This window comes from Palaemon carinicauda, chromosome 10, assembly GCF_036898095.1.
Source record: "Palaemon carinicauda isolate YSFRI2023 chromosome 10, ASM3689809v2, whole genome shotgun sequence".
NCBI classification, from domain to species: Eukaryota; Metazoa; Arthropoda; class Malacostraca; order Decapoda; family Palaemonidae; genus Palaemon; species Palaemon carinicauda.
This window is the reverse complement of record NC_090734.1, coordinates 154319931-154339340: the sequence shown is the minus strand read 5'-3', so window position 1 is coordinate 154339340 and position 19410 is coordinate 154319931. Positions and strand designations below refer to the sequence as shown.

The 19410-nt window shown below is 39.4% G+C and overlaps 2 protein-coding genes across 5 annotated transcripts in view; both read left to right on the top strand.

The window, feature by feature from the left end:
• LOC137648879 (protein D3-like) overlaps positions 1-6633 on the top strand; it is a 59072-nt gene extending 52439 nt beyond the window's left edge. For 2 of the 3 annotated variants that reach the window (XM_068382051.1, XM_068382054.1), the window contains exons 4-6: positions 4259-4408; positions 5028-5108; positions 6340-6633. In XM_068382051.1, coding sequence (XP_068238152.1) covers positions 4259-4408; positions 5028-5108; positions 6340-6476 — 368 coding nt within the window. In that variant the 3' untranslated portion in view covers positions 6477-6633. The remainder of the gene's footprint in view (positions 1-4258; positions 4409-5027; positions 5109-6339) is intronic. The other variant, XM_068382052.1, reaches the window with a different exon arrangement.
• Positions 6634-10202: 3569 nt separating this feature from the next.
• Positions 10203-19410, top strand: part of LOC137648876 (gastrula zinc finger protein XlCGF57.1-like) — a 28231-nt gene continuing 19023 nt past the window's right edge. The window contains exon 1 of one of the 2 annotated variants that reach the window (XM_068382049.1): positions 10203-10518. The gene's annotated coding sequence lies outside the window, so the exon portion shown is untranslated. The remainder of the gene's footprint in view (positions 10519-19410) is intronic. The other variant, XM_068382048.1, reaches the window with a different exon arrangement.

Sequence of the window (19410 nt, the reverse complement as noted above, 5' to 3'; positions counted from 1 at the left end):
AACAAAGATCTACAGGACCTCCCTAGGTCTTTTGAGACCTCAAAGGAACGTCGGTTGTCCACTCCAGGCTGGAATCTAGACGTGGTCCTAAGGTTCCTTATGTCATCAAGATTTGAACCTCTCCAATCAGCCTCTATTTAGGACCTCACATTAAAAACTTTTCCTCGTGTGCTTGACAACAGCTAAAAGAGTAAGTGAGATCCACGCCTTCAGCAGGATCATTGTTTTCACATCTGAAACGGCTACATGTTCCTTGCAGCTCGGTTTTTGCTAAACGAGCTTCCTTCACGTCCTTGGCCTAAGTCGTTCGAGATCCCAAGCCTGTCCAACTTGGTGGGGAATGAACTGAAGAGAGTACTTTGCCCAGTTAGAGCTCTTAGGTACTATCTAAAAAGGTCTTAACCTTTACAAGGACAATCAGAAGCCTTATAGTGTGCTATCAAGAAACCTTCTTTTCCAAGTTCTAAGAACTCAGTTTCTTACTATTCAGGCTTCTGATTAGAGAAACACATTCTCATCTGAAGGAAGAAGACCTTGCTTTGCTGAAGGTAAGGACACATGAAGTGGGAGCTGTGGCTACTTCAGTGGCCTTCAAACAGAGCCATTCTCTGCAGAGTGTTATGGATGCAACCTATTGGAGAAGCAAGTCAGTGTTCGCATCATTCTATCTCAAAGATGTCCAGTCTCTTTACGAGTACTGCTACACCCTGGGACCATTCGTAGCAACGAATGCAGTAGTAGGCGAGGGCTCAGCCACTACATTCCCATAATCCCATAACCTTTTAACCTTTCTCTTGAATACTTTTTATGGGTTGTACGGTCGGCTAAGAAGCCTTCCACATCCTTGTTGATTTGGCGGGTGGTCAATTCTTTCTTGAGAAGCGCCGAGGTTAAAGGTTGTGATGAGGTCCTTTAGTATGGGTTGCAGCCCTGTATACTTTAGCACCTTTGAGTTGATTCAGCCTTCCAAGAGGAACGCTGCGCTCAGTAAGGAAGACGATCTTATTAAAGGCAGAGTAACGGTTCAGTTCGACTTCCTTACCAGGTACTTATTATTTCATTGTTATTGTGGATAACTGATTATATGAAATACGGGATACTTAGCTATCCTTTAGTCTTGTACACTGGTTTTTCACCCACCCCCCTGGGTGTGAATCAGCTACATGATTATCGGGTAAGTTTAATATTGAAAAATGTTATTTTCATTAGTAAAATAAATTTTTGAATATACTTACCCGATAATCATGATTTAATTGACCCACCCTTCCTCCCCATAGAGAACCAGTGGACCGAGGAAAAAGTGAGGTGGCGTCAACAACAAGTACTGTAGTACCTGGCCACAGGTGGCGCTTGTGAGTACACCCCCTTCTAGTATAGTGATAGCTGGCGTATCCCTCCCGTAGAATTCTGTCGGGCAACGGAGTTGACAGCTACATGATTATCGGGTAAGTATATTCAAAAATTTATTTTACTAATGAAAATAACATAATGCACAAAAAAAAAAGATGTATAGCTTTTAATAACACAAGAAAATACAAACCACATTAAAGTTGCAGTATATGTTTTCATAAAACAAATGCAACACATAATAGTTATTCTGAAATACACTTTGAGAACATTCTTCAATTCAGTAGTAATGGACCATGTAGTGTCATGTGAATGTACATCATCTACATTGGAGTCGACTAAGAAATATCTACGCACTATTTAACAGTATTCTTTTGTCGACGGGTTGTGGGTGAGTTGTAATAGAAGCAGGTTTACCCCTACCGTTGTTTATTTGGCTAACAGAAATAATGTGGTGGCCGATGTGCTAACGTCCTTGAATAGTTAACGCCAGACTGGGGTTCGAGTCCCGCTCAAACTCGTGTGAGCTAAGGATGGGGGTTTTAGGGAAGCCTATATGTCTATCTGCTGAGTCATCAGCAGCCATTTCCTGGCCCTCCTTGGTCCTAGCTTGGGTGGAGAGGGGCTTGGGCACTGATCATTTGTATATATAGTCAGTCTCTAGGGCATTATCCTACTCGATAGGGTAATGTCACTGTCCCTTGCCCTGCCATTCATGAGTGGCCTTTAAACATTTAAACCTGAAAGAAAATAACATGGAACATAAGAATACAGAAAAATTACCTTTAGAAATCAACACCTTTTCGCTAACAATTAAATACAGCATGTTTCCATGACCTACATATAGCAAAGAACATGAAAACAGTAGAACAATAAGAAAAACCTTCTCGATGCTGTGTGTAATGAAGCTTCAAGGTAATAGCAGATTGGCCATAATACTAGAAAGCGACGGTCTTTCTCCTCACATCCAACTAACAACCCATTCCCGAGATACAAGCAATGATAAATCGGTAGCGAATCTCCCTAAAATGAGGTATAGTATTGAAGAAGATCACCAAGGAATATTTGTCCAAAGTGATTAATTAAATGCACTGACACAACAGGCATAAACATATCATCATCATCATCATCTCCTACGTCTGTTGACGCAAAGGGCCTTGGTTAGATTTCGCCAGTCGTCTCTATCTTGAGCTTTTAATGCAATACTTTTCCATTCATCATCTCCCACATCCAACTAACAACCCATTCCCGAGATATAAACAATGATAAATTGGTAGCGAATCTCCCTAAAATGAGGTATAGTGTAGAAGATTATCAACAAGTAATATTTGTCCAAAGTGATTAATTAAATGCACTGACACAACAGGCATAAACATATCATCATCATCATCATCATCTCCTACGTCTGTTGACGCAAAGGGCCTTGGTTAGATTTCGCCAGTCGTCTCTATCTTGAGCTTTTAATGCAATACGTCTCCATTCATCATCTCCCACTTTGCACTTCATAGTCCTCAGCCATGTAGGTCTGGGTCTTCCAACTATTCTAGTGCCTTGTGGAGCCCAGCTGAATGTTTGGTGAACTAATCTCTCTTGGGGAATGCGAAGAGCATGGCCAAACCATCTCCATCATAATTTAAGCATTTAGGAACTATGATCTCCAATAAACATATAGAGGTAACAAATAGAGGAAATAAAATAACTAACCACAAAGAAACATTACACAACGATAAAATAAGTAACCTATGAAAGGGGGGATGGCCCCCTTCACTTTTATGAAGAAAAATAAGTTTGCTATAAAGAGAAAGACAGGACAAATGGTAAACTTAAATCTTAGCATTTCAGTTAAGAGTTTGTATTTACCTTTATTTACTTATTTTTTTATATCGATATTTAGTCATCCTTATAATTCCATTCGATCTCTTCACCTCAGTGGACCCAAATGAAATGATGCACCTCTTTCCAAGTTTTACCTTATATGCCGTAGTGAAAGCGATGTCCGCCTACAGGTACATTTCATACTACATTAAGATTATCTTTGAAAAATACATATTAAAAAAAATTGAATTTTTTCAAAATTTCTCGTTCAGATTTTAATTTCTTTTATCTCTTTCATTTTGTGTAACTTGGCTTAGCTGGTAATAATAATAATGATAATAATATTTTTCTTTTAACTCTTCTCTCCTTATCACACGGCTAAACCACCTCAACAGTTGAAATTTCATTCAACTTTCTAGCCTCAGGACGGCACACATCTTAGCAGCTTTCATGTTTGATGTGATCTTTGCACTGTCGATAAATTGCAGTCTCATATGTAGTGCATGCCTGAAAATATCTGATTTATATGGCAGACTGTTCATATTAACTAGAAGAGTTGGAAGACCCAGACCTACGTGGCTGAGGACCATGAAACCCGGAGTAAGAGATGATGGATGGGGAAGTACTGAATTAAAGCTCAAGATAGAGACAACTGGCAAAATCTAACTGAGGCCCATTGCATCAATAGTTATATGAGGAGATGATGATGATGATGGCATACCGTATTTGAATTTGTAGGTAGAAATTAGAGTGATATTTCGATAGAGTCCCACCTAGCCATTACCGCTTGCCAGTATATTGGAGCTTGATGTTTCTCTTTTCGCAAGTGCACGGCGTAGCAAAAACCATTAAGGACTCTATCGAAATATTACCGAAATCTAATGGTTTTTAGCTCTGCCTTGCGCTCACTTAGCTCGCAATAAAAGAAAATCATCAAGATCTTATTTACTGGGAAGTGGTAATGGCTGGGTGGGACTCTATCGAAATATTACCAAAATTAGATTGGACTGTATGTTCAATAATTTATACTTTTCATTTATTGATATTTATTACCCTTATTGAAAACAAAGACTGAATGTCCATTGATTCATCCAAGTTATTGATTTAGATCCTGATGCCCCAAGTCGAGAGAACCCTAAATTGAGAGAGTTTCTTCACTGGCTCGTCGTCAATGTACCAGGATGCGACCTCTCGAGAGGAGAGACACTTGCAGATTACGTCGGCTCAGGACCCCCAAAAGGAACTGGTAAGAGGGGTTTTAATTCCATTAATACATTTATAGATTACCTAAAAGAATATTTCACCCCCTTTATGAATACAAGCACTGTATTGTATCCAAATTCATAACTCTAATTTTGTTAATACTAAAGTCTGGAAATTCATTAAAGTTCCCATTGTAATCTGGATTCCACCGTGAAGTTTGTAGACAAAAATTGTATCTTGAATCTTCCCTTTATAATAAAGAGCAAATATAATATATATGCAGGTGTGTGTGTGTATATATATATATATATATATATATATATATATATATATATATATATATATATATATATATATATACTGTATATATATATGTATGTATGTATTTCTTACTAGTCACGCTCAGCTCTCCTCATCCCGAGGGTAAGGTGGAGTTGGCGTAATCATACCCTGGTGGGAGGGCTTTGGTGTGTGTGCATATATATCTAAATATTTAACCGTCAATTTTGACAGGACTTGTACAGTAATGTAGTATATTTGTGGTTCTAGTTGGACCAGTATACAGTATTAAAAAATTGACAAATTAATGCGTGAAATGTAGGAAACAGGAAAATAGGATTTGCATGTATGATTTCAATTGCATGATTATTTGTTTCCAACAGGTCTACATAGATATGTCTACTTAGCATACCAGCAGCCGGGTCGTATAACCTGCGATGAACCGAAAATGCCGAGCAATACACGTAAGTTCTCGAGTCTTTAAGCTGTTAATTGATTTTATTATTGTTGGTAATTTACAGATAGCAAATGTAGGCCTACTCCAGCAAATTGCTAAGTCAGCATTTTGTAAAGGGAATTGTTTTCACAAACGGCGTACTGTTTGTACTATTGGCATATATGACTAGAGGCTTTCATGTTATTGATTTTATCATTGTTAGTAATTTACAGTTAGCAAAATAATGCACAAGTACAGTTCTGCAATTTACTGGAGTACTGTAAATTGCTAAGTCAGCATTTTATAAAGGGAATTGTTTTCAGAAACGGCATATTATATGTACCATTGCCATACAGTATTAGAGGAATTCATATTATCTTTGCTGTAGATTACAAGTTAGCACTGCTCATATTTGAAATACCAGTAGCTACAGAAATGAAACTTAATGCATAAATGCAATATAGTGCTGTACTGTACCATTACATGATAATGGTGAATCATATTTCCATTTTATTTTGGTGTTTTGAATGGGAATATAAGAATACGGCAAGGGAATCCATAGTCAGTTTTGCAGTTTCAGTAACTTTACCGTGATAAAAGAGCAAACCCCCTTGTGTCAGCTATATTTTAATAAGTGTTTTAATATTCCATTTAAACTCTAATGAGAGAACTAATCACATTTGTAGATTTTCATAGGACTGAGTGATGATAATTTCTTATTTTCGGGAATTATTTTTCCCTTTGATATTTACGACATCAAACATGTAATTTTCCTAAATGTTTTCCTGTTTTTTAACTTGATATAGTATACTAATATAAATACTATACAGTACTGTTCGGTAAAATGATTTTTAGCTTCAGGTACCATAAACAATTTCTTACTGCACAATGAAAGATAAATTTGCAGGGAACACCAAACGAATATCATTGCTAAGTGAATAAGATCACAGTATGTTTTGTATCAGACAAATTTTAATAAGATTTAAAAGAATTGTTATCGAAGGCTTTTTGGAATTCATACTCCATATATCCTAGAGTTGAATTTCATCTAGTTATTCTAGTATGTCATTGTCGAAGTATTTTTATACTTTTGCCATTATAATTTTAAGGAGAAAATCATTCTTTCTCCCCTACAGCTGAAAATCGGAGGCATTTCAGCATCAGGAATTTTGTAGTTATTCTAGGACAGTATTGTCGAAGTATTTTTATACTCTTGCCATTATAATTTCAAGGAGAAAATCATTCTTTCTCCCCTACAGCTGAAAATCGAAGACATTTCAGCATCAGGAACTTTGCCGCCAAGTATAATCTGAAACTGATTGCTGGAAATTTCTATCAGGCCGAGTTTGACGAAACTACTTACAAGGTCCATCGTCAACTTGGACTCATCCCATAGTGATTGCAAGAGCACCTTATCATATAAGACTTGAAACCCATATAAACCTGAAGAGAATATATCTTTAAAGGGCATCACTCTATACGTTGAATATTCCCAAACATTTTTATAGCACTAATGTATTGTCTTAAGAAATTTCATAAAGGTTTATAAACATTTTCTTGTTTCAAGTTAACCTAAAGTATGAAAGTATTTGTATTAAATGTAATTAGAAATTCATATGCCTTGTTTTGTGTCTGCAACTTATACTGCATTGTATTTTCCACCTGCAACTTATACTGCACTGTATTTTCCACCTGCAACTTACACTGCACTGTATTTTCCACCTGCAACTTACACTGCACTGTATTTTCCACCTGCAACTTACACTGCACTGTATTTCCCACCTGCAACTTACACTGCACTGTATTTTCCACCTGCAACTTACACTGCACTGTATTTTCCACCTGCAACTTACACTGCACTGTATTTTCCACCTGCAACTTACATTGCACTGTATTTTCCACCTGCAACTTATACTGCACTGTATTTTCCACCTGCAACTTATACTGCACTGTATTTTCCACCTGCTTATCTTATGTTAATGCAGTTCACTGTTTTTTTTTTTCCAACAAAAGTGAAATAAGCAGTTAGAAAATATATATGTGCACTTGCAGAAAATGAATTGAGTCAGTGTTTATCATAAAGAGTAATTCATTTTTGAAAACTGGAAAGGAAAGCATTTGAAAAGTATACATATGTAGAAAGGGAGAGAACAGTGAGCGAAATTGCTAATGAACACGGAAATGGCATTAAAAAAGGGATTTTGACGAAGGAAAAATCTATTTCTGGGCGAGGGACCTGTGTCGCTCCGTGAAATGCTCCTCTAGCACCATTTCTAATGTATAAATACTACTTAATATACCAGAGAAAAAAGTTGCATGGAATGCCAGGAATATACCCACCTCGCTCACCCTTGTAGAGTGTCGGTATAGTAACTGGGGCGTGTTGAAACCACTATCAGAAATGAGGAGAAAAGAAACCTGGATTGGCAAATTTGGATAGAGGATTTTAACGAGAAATTAGATTTATTATAAATAGATGAAAAAAGTAAAATGAAGACAAACCAAATACAAAATGGAGCTGAAAAAAAATTACAGTACAAGATTTTCTTATGTAACTCCTCCTCATCATACTGTTCTTGAGAGTAGAGCCAGACTTACTGCAGCCGTGTCAAGAAACCGAGGTTGTAATAATTGCTTATGTTTTATGCTTCAAAGACTTGTTCAAAAAGAAAAGATGTTATCAGAACCATATGGATCCACTTTGAATTTTTTTTTTAGAAAATAACTAATACAAACTACTGTATAGTCCATTTCTTTTAGCGAGGCAGATTTGCACCGACTCGCAGCGGTGCCCTTTTAGCTCGGAAAAGTTTCCTGATCGCTGATTGGTTAGAATTATCTTGTCCAACCAATCAGCGATCAGGAAACTTTTCCGAGCTAAAGGGGCACCGCTGCGAGTCGGTGTAAATATGCCTCACTAAAAGAAATGGACTATAGCGTATCCTCTCTTAGCAAGTATTTCCTGAGCTGAAGTATCGTGTCTGTCAGAGTACGAAGCCTACTATTTTTTGTATTAAAATCTTCTAAATATTCTTAGTACTGCTTTTGTGTAAAAACAAAGATATTGAAATAATTTATTCTCAAGAACGGTAAATCATATATCTATAATGATTAAAGGTTGGGTAGAGAATGAGTCAGAATCATAATCAAAATGATAGTCAGCCTAAAATACATGCTGTACCCAATCATATGTACACTTACCTGTTCGATACGTGTACAATGACAGGCTATTTGCATGAAAAATTTTAACAAAATCTGCAGGAGTCAAACTTACTGCATTTTATGCAAGTTCGATATGTAAGGTAAGATCAAGTGTGGCCACGTGAGATTGAAATTCTAATCTGTCAGAACCTAACAAGTTTGGACCAAAACTAAGCTGTATAAAGTATGCATTCTTACCCCTTGGTTAAGGTTTAAGAATGTCAAGAAATATTAGATAATCGTGAAATTATCATATATCATAAATTTATAAGCAAAGGTTTGGTAGGGAACGAGTTGATATAACTTAAAAAAAAAAAAGAGAGGAAGAGAAATAAGAGAACTCTAACTCAATACAGTGGAAGACCATGGTACATAGGCTATGACACTACCCAAGTCTAGAGAACAATGGTTGGATTTTGGAGTGTCCTTCACCTAGAAGAACTGCTTACCATAGTTAAAGAGTCTCTTCTACCCTTACCAAGAGGAAAGTAGACACTGAACAATGACAGTATAGTAGTTAACCCCTTGAGTGAAGAATTGTTTGGTAATCTCAGTGTTGTCGGGTATATGAGGAGAGAAGAGGATGTGGAAAAAGTAAGCCCTACTATTCGGTGTATGTGTAGGCAAAGAAAACATTAGCATAACCAGAGAGAGGGATCCAATGTAGTACTGTGTGGTTAGTGAAAGGACCAAATAACTCTAGTGGTAGAATCTCAATGGGTGGCTGGTGCCCTAGGCAACCTACTACCTAAAAAAGTAAGTATATTGCTTTCATGGGGATAAGTTTCATAGTCACTGTTCTTAAAATATTCTATGTTAATTGTTTATTACTTCTCATATAGTTTATTTCCTGGTTTCCTTTTCTCACTGGGATATTTTTTCCTGTTGGAGCCCTTGGGCTTATAGCATCCTGCTTTTCTAAGTGGGGTTGTAGCTTAGATAATAATAATAATAATAATAATAATAATAATAATAATAATAATAATAATAATAATAATAATAATAATAATAATGTTTATAGCCTCTTGCCTTCCCAACTGGCGTTGTAACTTGATTAGTAATAATAATAATAATAATAATAATAATAATAATAATAATAATAATAATAATAATAATAATAATAATAATAATGTACATAGTGAAGAGTTAATAATTGCTAACTGCTCACTCCGCAAAATAATTTTGCGGGCACTCTATCGTACTATAAATAGGTGCAAAACTTCTAAGCCGATTCTTATTATTGTATTTAAGCTTCATTTACGTGTACCATAATTAAATTAATAATGAGATTCTGAATCTTTACTTTTATCCCATTATACATTGAAATCAGTTGAGATAATACCTTGCTATAATCAATTTTGGACTTTTTTTTTAAAATTCTCAGGTTCTGGGGTGAGGCATAGCCTTTACAACAGCTCTTCTTTCATACGCATTGCCCTACTTACGTATGCAACCAGATCCATGCTAGATTTTGCAATATACCTACACTTGTGTCTAGTTTCATTAACTGTCCTAATTTTGGGCATGAATATAAACGTTCTGTTACTCTGTAGTATCTTCTTTATCTTTGCAAAGGTCACACTAATCAAATGCGCATTTTACTGTATTCATGAGAGACTGTGAACATAATTTCTCAAGTATAATCAACATTCACAATTAATACATTTCACGTTAATGCAAAGTACATGTCAGACACAATTATATGTAATTCATGCAAATATAAGTGTTTCTTCGTGCTCAGTGTGTTGAATGGGTATTGTCATTAACCAATCAGATGATTATGTAGCCATTTCATAAAATACTTATACATTTTCAGAGTATATCAATAATGTGGATTTTAAAATGCTGTGAGATACTCTAAATATCTAAGAATGTTGCATACAATGAAAATTTTAATTTTTAGTCTTGAAGTGCACACGGTTTCCATGTGGTAGGACCTGCTAAAATTCGTAATTTATACGACGATTATCCGTAGTTTGGACAATCCTTACTGTTATATAAAACAAAATAAATTTTCAAATTATAGTACATTTTATCTGATCTTAAATATTGTACAAATGTGTTCAATTGTGTTGTACTACTGTATAAGGAAAATTGAGCAGACGATCTTAAAGTGTTGTGCTTTAATGATGGGTTTGATCATTTCATATGTTGTTTTGATCCCGCAAGTTCGTCACTTCGAAGTGACTCGGCGAGAGCATATCACTTTAAAAGTTAGAAGGAAATTTTAAGTAAAGGTAAAAAACTTAAATTTTAAGTAAACAGGAAATCTGTATTATATATATTAACCAATCGTAACTCAAAATTGTATATGGCCATCTTGAACAGACTTTGACTTACTTGGGTAAACGTTACTATATAACTATTATCAATCATTGTTTACTTAATTCATGTATAAAGGGGATTCTAGAACCTTTGGCATAACGATGGATATGACCTCTGTCATGTATAGAACACTGCCTAACTTAAGCCACCCCAACCTAACCTACAGACTATGTATTCACCTGCTGTATTCTAAGGTAGGTAGGTTCATGGGTGAGGCATAGCTTTTGCAAAGGCGCTTCTTAAGATTATCTTTGGGGTGTATGAATGATAGCGGCCACCTGTATGTCTTATTATGTCTAACTTAGAATACGGCAGCGTACGGGGGGTCGCAGGGGTGTTAGCCCCCTATTAGGTAAGGACGCGACTTGTAGGTTAGGTTAGATTAGTTGATGTCCATTTTTAATGGGTATCATTGTAGTGTATTACAGGGCAATGTAACCTAGGAAAGCAACTACTTTTTCTTATAGAAAAAAATACGTTCTCTTCGAAAATGACACTCGTTCCCGTCGCAAATTAAGAGTTTCAGAAATATATATACATCTATATCCTCCAATAATGGGGGACCCCCAGTGGGAACTCGAGGTTTTGGGTGTTGAAAACATACTGGGGAATCGATATATAAACGTAAAACAAGCCCTTTCTTTTCTATACATTATCTTCTTGAAATTATAATAACCGTAGGAAAATACAAACCAGTATATCTGGATAAACTTTGGAGGCGCCGTTTCAAAGATTGTGTCATGAAAAAATACAGTAACCAGTGCTGCCAACGTCCGATGTAGAGCAAATGTTATTTTGTGACCTGTCATACTACTAGGCTAGGTTAGGTGGGTTTGTTAGGTTCTGTGCCCTTTTTGTACTTTTTATATATTGAGTAAAACTTATATGGAGGAATTATTTAAAAAATATATGGAAATATCTATCATTACTATCTTTAGTAATGTCAGCGTGCCGTTGGTAACTCTGTGTACCATACGTCAACGTTGGTAACACTGTGTATTATTGGTAACGTTGCTAATGTTATCGTTCGTTCGTAAGAGAAGTGACACCGTGTAACTCAAAGTTATCCGAATTGGTTGATCTGTTTGTTTCCGATTGAAATGAACATCAAATTCGGTTAATTCACGTTATTTACTATAGGAAAACAATTATATATCGTTTCCCCAGTATGTTTTCCCCACCCAAAACCCCGAGTTCCCACTGGGGGTCCCCCATTATCGTAGGATATAGATGTATATATATTTCTGAAACTATTCATTTGCGACGGAAACTAGTGTCATTTTTGAAGAGAGCGTAATTTTTTCTATAAGAAACAGTAGTTTTTCCCTAGGTTACATTGCCCTGTAATTCACTACAAAAATATCTTTTTCAATATTAAACTTAGCCGGTGATTATATAAGCTGCAACTCTGTTGCTCGACAGAAAACTCTACGTTCAAAATACGCCAGCGATCACTATGCAGGTAGGGGGTGTACATCAACAGCGCCATCTGTCGAGCAGGTACTCAGTACTCAATGTAAACACAGAACCAATTTTCTCTCTGTCGGGCTACCGGCAAGACCTACTAATTCGCTGTTACTAACTGGATTTGTTTTCACAACTATTTGGTGAAGTACACTATTCTAGTTTTGAGCTTTCGCTATGCAGGTGTTTTATCTTCATCTCAAAACTTGAACTCGTTTTGGATAGATTTAATTATGGTGACAAAGAGAGTATGGACTCTCTTTCACTTTTAAATGGCCGACCCTTCCCTTAGACGGAAGTGTGTTTAGGTTTTTAGTAATTTTGCTTAACACGTTATAGATCTATATATTTTATATCTCTCCGCCTTTATTAGGCCTCTTCGATTAACTTTCCATTTATTATAAACATATAAAAATAAATTTTTATGTTTTGTTTATATGCGACCTTTTCTGATAGTAGGCGGTCCTAACTTGGAACCGAAGTTAATCAACATTGAGCCCGTTATATCGTATTTAGCCTTTAAAGAATTTAAAACTTTTTAAATGTAATATTTTATGAAAGAATTTCTTTGATAGTCTTCGTACTGTTTTCAAAGATGAACTAACGTTTAGTTTATTTATGCTACGCAGTTGTTGACGTTCCGGACGTTCAACATGCGCTCTATCGTTACGATAGAGAGAGAGTGTATCACGGTTTCACTTTGCAGTAAGAGTAAATCGATTCTGACGTTTTGTTCATTCTTTCTTAGCTTAAATGTTTTAAATTCTAAATTAAAGGAACTTTTTATTTGGAAAACCTTTCAGTTTTTTCCTTTAGTCAAATAACATGTTTTTTTGACGATATATAATTGGGCTCTTCTCTTAGGTGCGAAATCAAGAGAGAAAGAGAGAGAGAGATAGAGACGGAGGGAGAGAGAGGTGAGAAAACGTTCCGTTCAAGCGGGTAACGTTGTTCTCGTGTTACTCTCGTCCCTAGTCGCTGTACGGGGAAGAAGGTAAAACGTTTCTAGGGTTTTATTCTTGTCCCCAGGCTATGTGCGGTGAGAGATTGTAAACGTAGTTTATTTGAACTAGTGTTTAGTCTCTTTCCCAGCCACTGAATTTTTTATCTTTATATATGTTTTCTGTTTTTTGCTAGTATTAATGTGCTGCATTATACGACTGATTTCGCAATTACTACCTTTTAATGAAGGGTAGAATTGCGTGTTTCAGGTAGAAATCAGTAAAAGTTTCGATTTCAGTGAAATAAGTGCAAAACAGAAAATCGAAGTGATAAAGTGATATGCGCAAAGTGTTACAGTGTTGCGTCCGAGGGTTCGTCTGTTCGTGCCTGTCGTTCACCTAGTCCGGGACCTCTTGCAAGCTCCCAAGCCCAGGGGAGAAGTAATGTCGAACGACTTATGGGTTCGAGAGGCCTTGATCAACGAACAGACGTTTCCCTCCGTGGTTTCGGGCGTATCTACCCAAGATCGCCCCACCCACACAAAGACGAGAGAGCCCATTTATTTCTCGTCTGCGGAAGAGGTTTCTCGTAAGAAACCATGGACCAAGGTCTCGCGGCTTATTAAGCGCAAGTCGGTCCCTTCCGCGCAAGTCCAACGGCCCAGTTGTAGCCACTGGGTCAGTTCGGACTCGCTGCAGTCTTCCGACGACTGCTCACCTCCTAAGAGAGGCAAAGCGGTACCGCATCAGGCAGTCACACCGTCTGTTGCCGCACCTGCTCCTGTAGACCCTAAGTGGTCTTTGCTGCAGACCATGCAGTCTCAGTTAATGTCATTGATGCGGGACTTTCGTGCGGAGAAGGTTGACACTGCACCAACCTCTAGCCTACAACCAACCACGGTTGTGCGTCCTGTGGACGCTGAGGCGACCTTCTGCCGCACTCCAGCTGAGAGAGTCCCGCCACCCATGCGTTCCAGTGTACCCTGCCAGCCGCATGTTGACGTTCAGTAACGCACGGAACCTTCCGTTGACGTTCGCGAGGTACAACAACAGTCTAAGTTGTTTTGTTTTGACGCGGTGCGTCAACCTCCGCATTCTAGAGTTGTTTTGACTGCTCAGTCTAGACAGTCAAAGCAGTCTCGAGTGGACACTGTATGTCCTCACGCACCTGTTGTGGTTGACAGTTCAGTTGTTGACAGTTCACAGACTGTCAAGCAGTTACATGACGTTGCCTTCTGGTCTGCTACTAATGCACCAGTGAGAGACTCACTGAGGTAACCTAGCTTTTATCGGACAAGGTTCCTGTAGATGAGGAAGTTGCTGTTCTCCCTCCTACTGATATTCCCTTGAGGACTCTGTCATTTGGAGAGGAGCCTTAAGCTGCTTAGCCTCCTATGGACTTTAATTAAATCATGATGATTTTTTAAGGATCTTCGTCCGGATCTTGTAACTGCTGCTCCTCGTTCGCCTAAACGTCAGAACTTACACTAGGCCTAGCTACTTCGAAGCCATTGTTTTTAAGCTAGTGCTCTCTCGCTCTCCTAGAGAGCGTTACGTTGGCTAGGCGACTGGTTTTTGCACCAGGAGGAGTTTTAGGGATACAGCCTTTGATTTCCCTTCTTTTAAACTGGCTTATAGAGCGAGAGTCTGATAGGACACGAGAGAAGTTCTCGGCTTGGGAGTTCATGCCTCTGCCCAGATAGACTTCTCAATTCTGGTAGACTCGCCCTGGCGCCTAGCCAGGAGACGCTCCAAGTTGTTTACAGGTCAACTTCTCAACTTTTGTCGAGCCTTTGAAGTTTTGCTGTACTATTATGTCGCACATAACAAGGCTTTCAGGGATGGTAAATGGTTCCGCCTCAGTCGCTAACCCCGTCTGTTGCCACACCTGCTCCCGTAGACCCTAAATGGGCTTTGCTGCAAGACATGCAGTCCAAGCTTGCGTCCTTGATAGAGGACTTAAATGCGGAGAAGAACCTTCTGGCCAACAACCTTCCAACCGGTCGGTTGTGCGCCCTGTTGACGCTGAGGTAACCTACTCGCGTCTGCCAGTTGAGGTGGTTCCTCCTTCTGGCCAACAACCTTCCAACCGGTTGGTTGTGCGCCCTATTGACGCTGAGGTAACCTACTTGCGTCTGCCAGTTGAGGTGGTTCCTCCTTCTGGCCAACAACCTTCCAACCGGTCGGTTGTGCGCCCTGTTGACGCTGAGGTAACCTACTCGCGTCTGCCAGTTGAGGTGGTTCCTCCACCGATGCGACCCAGTGTGGGTTGCCAGTCGCACGTTGACGTTAAGCGACGCTCGGAGGTGGTTGTTGACGTTCAGGACGTTCAACAACCAGCAGAGGTGACTTGTTGTGACGCAGTGCGTCAACCTCAGCAACCCGGTAGGGTGTTGACTGCACAAACCAGACAGTCTAGACAGTTTCGGGTTGACGCTGTACTTCCTCGCGCACCCATGGTTGTTGACAGTTCACAGACTGTGCAGCAGTTCCATGATATTGCGTCCGGCTCCGTCACGCATCCACCAGTGCGACCGGATTCAGCGAGTCAGACGTTGCCCACTCCGTTGCCGTTTCCTCATCAGTTTCGGATGAGGAACCCTCTGATGAGGACGTTGCTGAGCAAGACGATCAGCCCCCAGCCCTGCTATCCATCCAGAAAATGCTGAAGAAGGAACGCTGCCCAGTCAGGCTGTGGATGAGTCTGGTAGGGACACTGTCATCCGTGGATCAATTTGTGTCACTAGGAAGACTACACCTCCGTCCTCTTCTATACCATCTAGCTTTTCACTGGAAAAAGGACAAGACGCTAGAAGCGGTCTCGATCCCGGTTTCCGGAAAGATAAAGTCTTGTCTGACTTGGTGAAAGGACTATATCAACCTTAGAGAGGGTCTTCCCCTGACTGTTCAGACTCCCAACCACGTTCTCTTCTCGGACGCATCGGACGTAGGCTGGGGTGCAACATTAGACGGTCGGGAATGCTCGGGATTATGGAACTCGAGTCAAAGGACAATGCATTTCAACTGCAAGGAGCTACTGGCAGTACGTCTGACCTGGAAAAGCTTCAGGTCTCTCCTTCAAGGCAAAGTGGTGGAGGTGAACTCGGACAACACCATGGCTTTGGCGTACATCTCCAAGCAAGGAGGGACCTACTCTCTGACATTGTACGAGATCGCAAGGGACCTCCTCACCTGGTCAAAAGGTCTAGACATATCACTAGTAACGAGGTTCTTCCAAGGCAACTTGAATGTCATGGCAGATTGTCTCAGTCGGAAGGGACAAATAATTCCAACAGAATGGACCCTCCACAAGGATGTATGCAAGAGTCTTTGGGCCACCTGGGACCAGCCAACCATAGATCTCTTCGCAACCTCGATGACTAAGAGGCTCCCAATATTTTGCTCACCAATCCTGGACCCAGCAGCAGTTCATATAGATGCCTTTCTACTAGATTGGTCACATCTAGATCTATATGCATTCCCTCCGTTCAAGATTGTCAACAAGGTACTGCAGAAGTTCGCCTCTCACGAAGGGACAAGGTTGACGCTAGTTGCTTCCCTCTGGCCCGCGAGAGAATGGTTCACCAAGGTACTTCGATGGCTAGTAGACGTTCCCAGAACACTTCCCCTAAGGATGGACCTTCTACGTCAGCCACGCGTAAAGAAGGTACACCAAGGCCTCCACGCTCTTCGTCTGACTGCCTTCAGACTATCGAAAGACTCTCGAGAGCTAGAGGCTTTTCGAAGGAGGCAGCCAGAGCGATTGCTAGAGCAAGGAGAACATCCACCCTTAGAGTCTACCAATCGAAGTGGGAAATCTTCCGAAACTGGTGCAAGTCAGTATCCGTATCCTCGACCAGTACCTCTGTAACTCAAATAACTGACTTCCTCTTATATCTGAGGAAAGAACGATCTCTTTCAGCTCCCACTATCAAGGGTTACAGAAGCATGTTGGCATCAGTCTTCCGTCACAGAGGCTTAGATCTTTCCAACAATAAAGATCTACAGGACCTCCTTAAGTCTTTTGAGACCACGAAGGAGCGTCGTTTGGTTACACCTGGTTGGAATTTAGACGTGGTACTAAGATTCCTTATGTCAGACAGGTTCGAACCGCTACAATCAGCCTCCTTTAAAGATCTCACCTTAAAGACTCTTTTCCTGGTATGCTTAGCCACAGCTAAAAGAGTCAGTGAGATTCATGCCTTCAGCAAGAACATCGGATTCTCCTCCGAAATGGCTACATGTTCTACAACTTGGTTTTCTAGCCAAAAACGAGCTGCCTTCTCGGCCTTGGCCAATATCGTTCGATATTCCAAACTTATCGTATGGTTGGAAATGAACTAGAAAGAGTCTTATGTCCTGTAAGAGCTCTTAAGTTCTATTTAAAACGAACTAAACCTTTACGAGGCCCGTCTGAAGCTTTATGGTGTTCAGTTAAGAAACCATCTTTGCCTATGTCAAAGAATGCTTTATCCTATTTTATCAGACTGTTAATACGAGAAGCTCATTCCCATCTGAGTGAGGAAGACCAAGCTTAGCTGAAGGTAAGGACACACGAAGTTAGAGCTGTCGCAACTTCCGTGGCCTTTAAACAAAATAGATCTCTGCAAAGTATAATCGACGCAACCTATTGGAAAAGCAAATCAGTGTTCGCGTCTTTTTATCTTAAGAATGTCCAGTCTCTTTACGAGAACTGCTACACTCTGGGACCATTCGTAGCAACCACTACAATTCCCTAATTCCATAACCTTTTTAATCTTTCTCTTGAAATGTTTTATTATTGTTTTTTGGGTTGTCCGGAAGGCTAAGAAGCCTTTCGCATCCTACTTGATTTGGCGGGTGGTCAAAGTCATTTCTTGAGAAGCGCCTAGATTAGAGGTTTTGATGAGGTCCTGTTGTATGGGTTGCAACCCTTGATACTTCAGATCCTAGGGGTCGCTCAGCATCCTAAGAGGATCGCGAGGCTCCGTAAGGAAGACGTACTTAAAAAGGCAGAGTAATTGTTCAAGTCGACTTCCTTACCAGGTACTTATTTATTTTATGTTTGTTATTTTGAATAACTGCTAAAATGAAATACAAAATACTTAGCTCATAATAATGTAAACAAGTAATGCTGGTCTCTACCCACCCCCCTAGGTGTGAATCAGCTTATATAATCACCGGCTAAGTTTAATATTGAAAAATGTTATTTTTATTAATGAAATAAATTTTTGAATATACTTACCCGGTGATTATATATTAAAGGACCCTCCCTTCCTCCCCAATAGAGACCCAGTGGACAGAGGAGAAAATTGGTTCTGTGTTTACATTGAGTACTGAGTACCTGCTCGACAGATGGCGCTGTTGATGTACACCCCCTACCTGCATAGCGATCGCTGGCGTATTTTGAACGTAGAGTTTTCTGTCGAGCAACAGAGTTGCAGCTTATATAATCACCGGGTAAGTATATTCAAAAATTTATTTTATTAATAAAAATAACATTTTAATGAATGCGTGAGGAACTGGCCGCTGATATACAAAGGCTCCGAAAATATGAACTTATTGGTTTAATTATAGGTACCTTAAACTGCTCTAATGTAAATGATTTGGGGGAGAATATCCATATATTTCAGATTATAAGTGTTTTAAAAGATTAGCTCTCATTACGTTCGGATGTTTGTTCCCAGCTTACTTAACTCCTCCCCATAGCAAAGTGTGTCAATTTTATCCTATATGCATAGTAGTTCCAACCACTGTACTCCTTTTTCAAATGGAAACGCGATACCTTCTCTAAATGCATTACTATTAGCTAATAGATTTTGACCTCTTTTGGTCAATGACTAGTTTGTCCATGATAGGTTTACGCATGTGAGACAATTCAGAATGCTTTTCTTCTGTTATTACGCCCGGCCTCATCCCCGAGTTTATTGCTAAGACATGGAATTCCACTGTCGCAGACCTTAGGTTCGGGTCCTTCTAGTTTTCAATATTAAACTTACCCGATAATCATGTAGCTGTCAACTCCGTTGCCCGACAGAATTCTATGGAGGGATACGCCAGCTATCACAATACTAGAAGGGGGTGTACTTACCAGCGCCACCTGTGGCCAGGTACTCAAGTACTTCTTGTTGACACCTCCTCAATTATTCCTCTGTCGTGCTTCCGGCAAGACGTTCTGGGATACGCTTATGGTCTTCGAGTATTTTCACAGCTAATTGGTGAAGTATTCTCTCAGATTAACGGCTGTCGCTTTACTGGAAACCTTCTTATATTAGCTAGATAGCTTTTATATAGTCCTGATTAACGGTTAACGATTTTTGCTTGATTTTGGAACCCCCTTTGGCTAACTCTTTGGATTCAAGATGTCTGACATTTCGCAAGCCCCCTCCCATAGACGATGTAGGTCTTGCAATAGGCGTA